The sequence below is a fragment of the Palaemon carinicauda genome, chromosome 43, assembly GCF_036898095.1.
Source record: "Palaemon carinicauda isolate YSFRI2023 chromosome 43, ASM3689809v2, whole genome shotgun sequence".
Classification (NCBI taxonomy): Eukaryota; Metazoa; Arthropoda; class Malacostraca; order Decapoda; family Palaemonidae; genus Palaemon; species Palaemon carinicauda.
This window is the reverse complement of record NC_090767.1, coordinates 7,571,362-7,581,361: the sequence shown is the minus strand read 5'-3', so window position 1 is coordinate 7,581,361 and position 10,000 is coordinate 7,571,362. Positions and strand designations below refer to the sequence as shown.

Sequence of the window (10,000 nt, the reverse complement as noted above, 5' to 3'; positions counted from 1 at the left end):
ATTTTATCAATTTATCTTCATGAGCAACTTTTCTGTACTTTCCACAATTTCCTCCGGCTTTTGGTCATTTATAATATATTTCTTATTTATATGTTTTTCTAGCAATTTGTTTAAATATACAGGCAAGCCTGTGTATATGCCAAATCTTATTTGTTTATTATTATAAGATTCGTAATCTGATATTGTTATTATTATTATTATTATTATTATTATTATTAATATTATTATTATCATTATCATTATCAATTGCTAACCCACAACCCGAGTTGGAAAAGCAGGACGCTATAAGCCCAGGGGCTCCAACAGAGAAAATAGCCCAGTGAGGAAAGGAAACAAGAAAAAATAAAATATTCTAAGAACAGTAACATTAAAATAAATGTACTCTCAAGCAAGAGAACTCTAACCCAAGGCAGTGGAAGACATTAGTACAGAGGCTATGGCACTACCCAAGACTAGAGAACAATTGTTTCATTTTGGAATGTCTTTCTCCTAGAAGAGCTGCTTAACATAGTTAGGGTCTCTTATACTCTTACCGAAAGGAAAGTGGCCACTGAACAATTACACTGCAGTAGTTAACCCCTTAGGTGAAGAAGAATTGTATGGTAATCTCAGTGTTGTCAGGTGTATGAGGACAGAGGAGAATAAGCAAAGAATAGGCCAGAGTATTCGGTGTGTGTGTGTATGCAAAGGGAAAATGAACTGTAACTAGAGAGAAGAATCCAATGTAGTATTGTCAGGCCAGTCAAAGGACCCCATAACTCTCTAGCGGTAGTATCTCAACGGATGGCTGGTGCCCTGGCCAACCTACTACGTAATCTGTTTACTTTTCGATTATGAAATTCGCAAACTGGAATTTGCTTATCCATGATACATGGAACTTGCAAAAATTATTATTATTATTATTATTATTATTACTAGCCAAGCTACAACCCTAATTGGAAAAGCAAGATGCTATAAGCCCAAGGGCTCCAACAGGCAAATATAGCCCAGTGAGGAAAGGAAATAAAGGAATAAATAAATGATGAGAATAAATTAACAATATATCATTCTAAAAACAGTAACAGCGTCAAAACAGATATGTCCTATATAAACTATTAACAACGTCAAAAACAAATATGTCATATATAAACTATAAAAAGATTCATGTCTTACTTGTATTCGCTGTTCAAGATAGATGAATATGACAAATGAAAATGACGGAATTCCGAAATTTACAAAAGTCTTAAGAAAAAATTCAGGGTTTAAATCACCCTCACCAGAAAAGTTTTTTTTTTTTTTTTTTTTTTTTTTTTTTTTTTTTTTTTTTTTTTTTTTTTTTTTTAATGACCCGAGTCTAGCGAATTAAGAGGTGAAGGCATGGTTAATTGTATGATGGACATAAGATTAGATGGATAATTTACCTGTTATTACTAAAACTATTGGTTTTTGTCCTCTCCTTACTAGAACATACACATACACATACACACACACACACACACATATATATATATATATATATATATATATATATATATATATATATATATATATGTGTATATATATATATATATATATATATATATATGTGTGTGTATATATATATATATATATATATATATATTAGTATATCTTATAACAAAAACTACATTCACAGTAAATAACACAATAACTGTACTACTACATAATTCTACTACTGTGTACAGCAACTGCAAAACTTTCTATGCTCAATTTTTTTTTAATGAGGCGCATTTGCACCGATTCGCAGCGGTACACTTTCAGCTCGGAAAAGTTTCCTGCTGACCAATCAGCGAGCAGGAAACTTTTCCGAGCTAAAAGGGCACCCCTGTGAGTCGGTGCAAATCTGGCTCACTACAAAAAATTACTATAGTACTTAAGATGCCATTGCTCTGTTGAATTTTGCAATATGAATGATCTAACCCATAGCCTCTGTACCATGGTCTTCCACTGTCTTGGGTTAGAGTTCTCTTGCTTGAGGATACACTCGGGCACACTGTTCTATCTACTTTCTCTTCTTCTTGTTTTGTCAAAGTTTTTATAGTTTATATAGGAAATATTTATTTTAATGTTGTAACTATTCTTTTAAATATTTAATTTTTCCTTATTTCCTTGCCTCACTGGGCTATTTTCCCTGTTAGGGCCCCTGGTCTTATAGCATCCTGCTTTTCCAACTAGGGTTGTAGCTTAGCATTTAATAATAATAATAATAATAACATGATCCTCGCTAGATCTATCAGGGAGGCCTCACTGAACTGGAGACTTTCTGACTATAGAGAGACTATGGAGAGAAAAAAAGGGTTGGAATTCAGTTCCACCTTAGTTTTCGTTTTTCATTAACCCGTTTGTTTTCAAACTGATCCTTTTCAAAGAGCTCCTGCGAAGCCAAGAATTATTATGGGAAACCAATACTACGATACAAATATCGTAGTATATCGTAGCTATGGTAAGCAGCTCTTCTAGAAGGACACTCCGAATCAAACCATTGTTCTCTAGTCTTGGGTAGTGCTATAGCCTCTGTACCATGGTCTTACACTATCTTGGGTTAGAGTTCTCTTGCTTGAGGGTACACTAGGGCACATTATTCTATATAATTTCTCTTCCTCGTGTTTTGTTAATTTTTTTATACTTTTATAAAGGGGATATTTATTTTAATATTCGTAAAATATTTTTTTTCCTAGTTTCCTTTCCTCACTGGGCTATTTTCCCTGTTGGAGCCCCTGGGCTTATAGCACTCTGCTTTTCCAACTAGGGTTGTAGCTTAGCAATTAATAATAATAATAATAATACTCGACCCCTAATATGTTATTAAAATACTTGAGACGTTTGACAAAGAAACAATAGACATAGCCATATTTTCATAACATTGTAGTAGGGCTAATTTTGCTTCCTATAGTACGTGGGATGGAAAAAATTATATATTTTAAAGCTAGGTTATAATCATATGAAGGGTAATGGTAATAAATGGAGTATGCAGATACAGAAAACACGAGCAAAAACACGAAATATCCTATACCTGACATATTAGCCTATGCACAAAGTAAACAAAAGGTGTGAAACGTTCGATATTTCTGCAGTTCTATTAAAACCAGGATTAATCATTTTACAATTACACATCTTATAAGCTTTAATTTGTAGATATATTAATTCTCTTACTCAAATATTCTTATTTGCATTACTATACTCTATTCAGTATTGAGAGAGAGAGAGAGAGAGAGAGAGAGAGAGAGAGAGAGAGAGAGAGAGAGAGAGAGAGAGAGAGAGAGACCAGGCTGAACCGCCAGTAGGTAGGGCTTCCCTGCTGGCTGATGGATACAAAATGGCGCCCTGTTTTGAGGTTGGCGCTACTCTTGTTTTATATAGGTACTCTAGTGTACTTGGTTGAACAGTTGGTCGGACGCGGTTCGACACGCAAGGGTTTGAAGTGATGTTCGTACGTGTGAACGGAGTATTTGGTTGTCGAACACGTTTGTCGAACGCTTCGAAGAAAGTCTGTTCTCCCCTGAATTTTGAGAGCGGAGATTCATTGTCCACAAACCTTATGTATTTGTGACTGACTCCATCTCTTCGAACCGTTTCACAACGGGTTCGACAACCGGGTTCGACGAACGGTTCGACCATGTAAACCCCGCTTATGAGAACTCAGAGTTATATCAACAGAACTCGCATGTCATTATAAGCCAAAAATATCTAAAAATTATACATATACTTTCAGCATTTATAATCAGCTAATCGATAAGTATTTGTAAAATATATTTCTCTTTATTATTCAGTGTATTGTTTTTTATATCAATTTTATTCAGGATTATTTCTTGGATAATATTACAACAAAAAGATGACATATCTATGAAATTTACATTGTATCTGTGACATTTACATTATATCTAAGAAATTTACATAGTATAGTATCTAGGAAATTTACATAGTATCCATGAAATTTACATAACGTCTATGAAAATTACGTACCATCTATGAAATTTACATAGTATCTCTGAAATTTACATAGTATCTATGAAATTTACATAGCATCTATGAAATTTACATAGCATCTATGAAATTTACATTTTATCAATGAAATTTACATGATCCACGAAATTTACATAGCATCTATGAAATTTACATAGTAAATTATCATTACTATTTTCATTATTATGATTATTATTATCATTATCAACATTATTTGGAAAAGCAGGACGCTATATAGCCCAGTGAGGAAAGGAAACAAGAAAAAATAAAATATTCTAAGAACAGTAACATTAAAATAAATGTACCCTCAAGCAAGATCTCTCTCTCTCTCTCTCTCTCTCTCTCTCTCTCTCTCTCTCTCTCTCTCTCTCTCTCTGAAATTTACATAGCATCTATGAAATTTATATAGCTTCTATGAAATTTACATGTTATCTATGAAATTTACATAGCATCTATGCAATTTACGTAGAGAAGCAAAGAGGAAAAAACTTAGCATTATGAAAAGAATTTGCATCTATTTTAAATATAATTTTACGAAACATCGGGTTGGGCCAAAACATCAATTGAATAATGTACCTAAAGAACAAAGGTCAATTTAAAATTCATACAATGAATTTTTTTATTTGACAAAATGATTTCATTGACGAGATGACTGCAGTTAACTGTCACGTTTTCTGACTGGGGATAATCATTGTAATTCTAATATAAACAGGGAAATATATATATGAATTATTCACTGCCGCTTTTGACGATCCAATTATCAAATAAAATCCATATTTTTCGTTTGTTTGAGCACGTAATCAGCCAATACTAATATGTTTATTCAGTAACGAACTGCAGAGAAGTGTTCTGTAAAATGTATCGATGTTATGACTTTCCTGAAATAGCATTGAGTATAAAACAACAATGCACACACATACACGCAAACACACACACACACACACACACACACACAAACACACACACACACCACACACACACACACACACACACACACACACATATATATATATATATATATATATATATATATATATATATATATAAAAGAACATGTATGCAGTCTTTCTCCTGCAGTAGTCTAGAAACGGCAGCATTTGTTGTATACACACACACATACATACATACACACACACACACACACACACATATATATATATATATATATATATATATATATATATATATATATATATATATATATATATATATATTTTCCGGTCACGCGGTCAGCTCTCCCCGTCCTATGGATAGGGGGAAGAGTGAGTAATCACAACCTGATAAGAGGAGGGGGTCTAAATAATTAGCCGTTATTTTTCGATGGATCACATACACTATAGTCAATTTTTTTTAGAGAGGCAGATTTGCACCGACTCGCAGGGGGTGTCCTTTTAGGTCGGAGCAGTTTCCTGATCGCTGATTGGTTGGAAAAGATAATTCTAACCAATCAGCGATCAGGAAACTTTTCCGAGCTAAAAGGGCACCGCTGCGAGTCGGTGCAAATCTGCCTCACTAAAAAAACTTGACTATAGTATACAAGGAAAAACATAGATGTAAATGCGAAGCGAAGCATGGTGATTATCTTATATTATTATTATTATCATTATTATTATTATTATTATTAATATTATTACTTGCTAAGCTACACCCCTAGTTTGAAAAGTAGGATGCTATAAGCCCTGGGACCCCACCAAGGAAAATAGCCCAATGAGGAAAGGAAACAAGGAAAAATAAAATATTTCTAGAACAGTAAACACATTAAAATAAATATTTCCTATATAAACTGTAAAAACTTTCATAAAACAAGAGGAAGAGAAATTAGATAGAATAGTGAGCCCAAGCGTACCCTCAAGCAAGAGAACTCTAACCCAAGATAGGGGAAGATCATAGTACAGAGGCTATGGCACTACCCAAGACTAGAGAACCCTGGTTTGATTTTGGAGTGTCCTTCTAGAATAGCCGCTTGCCACAGCTAAAGAGTCTCTTCTACTCTTCCCAAGGGGAAAGTAGCCACTGAACAATTACAGTACATTAGTTAACTCCTTGGGTGAAGAAGAATTGTTTGGTAATCTCAGTGTTGTCAAGTGTATGAGGACAGAGGAGAATGTAGAAAGAATAGCCCAGACTATTCGGTGTATGTGTAGGCAAAGGGAAAGAACCGTAACCAGAGAGAAGGATCCAATGATGTACTGTCTGGCCAGTCAAAGGACCCCATAACTCTCTAGCGGCAGTATCTCAACGGGTGGCTGGTGTCCTGGCCAACCTCAGATATGTGTATGGGTTCCACGTTAGATCTGTACACATGATTTGCTATTGTAGTATATACACGGTTTCCTCTACAGAGATATTTGTGAAAAGGATCTCGAGATAAGCAATGTCCTTTATCAGGCCTCTATTCAGCATAGTAGGTCAATGACCTCCTCTGGTGATTTCAAGGAGTGGGTGCCAGTTACGTAAAGGGTCAAGAATCTCATTAACTTACGATATATTCATGTTAGATTGATGTGATCTGAAACATGAGACTCAGTGGATTCTATATCTTGTGATTTTTCACAGTACTATAGAAGTAATCCAATCAATTTTCACAGATAATTTTAGGAAATTTTGTGGTCTCCTCTGTTGGCCCTAGTTACAAGGTTAGGTATCCTCTTCTTATTTTAGTGAGCTCCTTCATCAGTTGCTGGAAATTAGAATTGTTAGCATCCAGCAATAGGTTATCCTTCTTTTAAAGGTTTAAAGGCCGCTCATGAATGGCAGAGGCAAGGGATGATGACAATGTCCTAGAGACTGACCATCTATCCATAAGATTAGCACCCAAGCCAATTCTCCACCCAAACTAGGATCAAGGAGGGTAAGGCAATGGCTGCCGATGACTCAGCAAGTCAGCAGGTAGACCTATAGGCTTCCTGAAACTCCCCCATCCTTAGCTCACAAGGATGGTGAGGTTACAGACACTACAAAAAGCTATCGACCTTAAGCGTGACTCGCACCCCAGTTCGGCAGTTCACCAGGCAGGGAATGTTTTCAATAGGTAGTTTGCCTTTTTTCATGATGACGTAGGCCACCGATTTGTCACCTTTTCCTATGATCGTCTTTGGCGGCTTCTATCATGTCTTTTGAAAGAACTTTTCCCCTGAAGATTCATTTATGTGTGTGTGTGTGCGTGTGTGCGTGGAAAGGTCACCCCCATACAAAAATCCGAAGCATCGAGTCCGCATAAATCTAATAATAAAACCATAATAAAATCCTACTTGGTCAAGATAAGACTGCCAATTATTAAACTATAATGATCAAATATTTCCTTATTCCCTTTCCTCACTGGGATATTTTTCCCTATTGGAGTCCTTGGGCTTATAGCATCTTGCTTTTCCAACTAGGGTTGTAGCTTGGATGATAATAATAATAATAATAATAATAATAATAATAATAATAATAATAATAATAATAATAATAATAAATATTTTTCCCTATTGGAGCCCTTGGGCTTATAGCATCTTGCTTTTCCAACTAGGGATGTAGCTTGGCTAGTAATAATAATAATAATAATAATAATAATATAGTTCCTAGAAACGGTTACAGTAGCGAAGGATAATGCATTCTAGATCCATTTTGATGCTATAACAGGGATATAAGAGGAAGGCTAAAAGGATAATATTTTCACCCCTATTCGTGGAGAGGGTGGGTCCTGGAGGGGGTCTCTCTATCACCCAGGAAGGGGGGGGGGGCTCTCTATCACCCAAGAGGGGGGGGGGGGCGTTCTATCACCAAAGGCTATATAATAAAACTACAATGTTTGCTCTCTTTTTTTAAACAGATGATTCCAAAAGATCTTCTATGTGTACTATGAATTAACCATAATATATCTTTAATCTTTTCACAATATAGTTTTGTTTATTATTATTATTATTATTATTATTATTATTATTATTATTATTACTATTATTATTATTACCCTTATCATTATTTTTATCATTATCTTTATTATTATTTTTATTTTTATTAATACTACTATTATTATTATTATAATTATTATTATTATTATTATTATTATTATTTTTATTATTATTATTATTATTATTATTATTATTATTATTATTATTTTCATTATTTCTATTTTTATTATTACTATTATTATCATAATAATAATAATAATAATTATTATCATTATTATTATTATTATTATTATTATTATTACTAGCCAATCTCCAACCCTGGTTGGAAAAGCAGGATGCTATAAGCCCAAGGACTCCAGAAGGGAAAAATAACCCAGCGAGGAAAGGAAAAGAAAATAAACTACAAGAGAAGTAATGAACAATTAAAATAAAATATTCTAAGAACAGTTACAACGTGAAAATAGATCTTTTATATGTAAAGTATAAAGAGACTTTATGTCAGCCTGTTCAGCATAAAAAAAAAAAAGAGCGACAGTAGAAATTCTGTGAAATCGCTTCCAAATCTGGCCAGTAGCATTGATCTGAGTTTTCCAATGTATTCAAATTCACTAGCATATAGCAGCTTTAAGAACAATGTTTCAATTATACAAAAAAAAAAAAAAAAAAAAAATTGAATCATAATCAAGTTTTAGTCTTCATAAAAAAAAAAGAAAATAAAAAAATCGTTGACTTAATTTTCTCACGACCTAGAGATTCATACTGACGTCAGAAGGGACGGCTTAAATGTTTAAAGACCGCTCATGAATGGCAGATGCAAGGGACAGTGACACTTCCCTAGCAAGCCGGACCATACCCTAGACACTAACCATATATACATATGATCAGCGCCCAAGCCCCCCCCCCCCCCCTCCACCCAAGCTAGGACCTCGGAGGGCCTGGCAATGGCTGTTGATGACTCAGCAGATAGACCCATAAGCTCCCCCAAACCCAACCCCCTCCCTAGCTCACAAGAATGGTGAGGTTGCAGAAGAAAGGAACTAATGAGTTTGAGCAGGACTCGAACCCCACCCAGTCTGGCATTCACCAGGAGGGGACGCTACCACCAGGCCACCACAATCTACCGAAATATTTAGCAGTAATTTTTGACGGGTCGCGTATACTAGTGTTGAATATGATTGTAATTTACCTCTTTCATACAGTCAGATACTCGATGCATTTTCGACGTAGGTATAATTATTGCAGATTGTAAGAAATCTATACAAAAGTCGCTGTTAATAATATTTACTTCCTCTACAATCGTTTACGAATGAATCAATATATCATAGGCAAAGAGGTTCCCGATGTAAATTGTAGACAAATAATACAACAGATAAAAGGAAATTGTAGATAAATAACACAACAGAGAAAAATAAATTGTAGACAAATAGCACAACAGAGAAAAGTAAATTGCAGATAAATAACACAACAGAAAAAAGGAAATTGTAGACAAATAAGACAACAGAGAAAAGTAAATTGCAGACAAATAACACAACAGAGAAAAGGAAATTTTATAGCTAAATAATACAACAGATAAAAGGAAATTGTAAAGATAAATAACACAACAGAGAAAATTAAATTGTATAGATAAATAACACAACAGAGAAAAGTAAATTCTAGATAAATAACACAACAGATAAAAGGAAATTGCAGATAAATAACACAACAGAGAAAAGTAAATTGTAGACAAATAACACAACAGAGAAAAGTAAATGGTAGACAAATAACACAACAGAGAAAAGTAAATTGTAGACAAATAACACAACAGAGAAAAGTAAAGTGTAGATAAATAACACAACAGAAAAAAGTAAAGTGTAGACAAATAACACAACAGAAAAAAGTAAATTGTAGATAAATAACACAACAGAAAAAAGTAAATTGTAGATAAATAACACAACAGAAAAAAGTAAATTGTAGATAAATAACACAACAGAAAAAAGTAAATTGTAGATAAATAACACAACAGAAAAAAAGGTAAATTTAAGACATATATACACTTACCATTACGTAAGTTCTCCTCCAGCGGAATCAGAAGAGGGATAACAACGTTGATAGCCATGATTTGTCAAGATGATAAAGTCCCGTTTTCCAAAATATCGAATCAGTATCTT

General features: G+C 34.0%; 1 protein-coding gene across 1 annotated transcript in view; it reads right to left on the bottom strand.

The window, feature by feature from the left end:
- The window catches only part of LOC137633705 (neural-cadherin-like), a 105,775-nt gene that overhangs the window by 95,511 nt on the left and 264 nt on the right, over window positions 1–10,000 (bottom strand). The window contains exon 1 of the mRNA XM_068365953.1: window positions 9,891–10,000. This exon is cut by the window's right edge and continues 264 nt beyond it. Coding sequence (XP_068222054.1) covers window positions 9,891–9,948 — 58 coding nt within the window. The 5' untranslated portion in view covers window positions 9,949–10,000. The remainder of the gene's footprint in view (window positions 1–9,890) is intronic.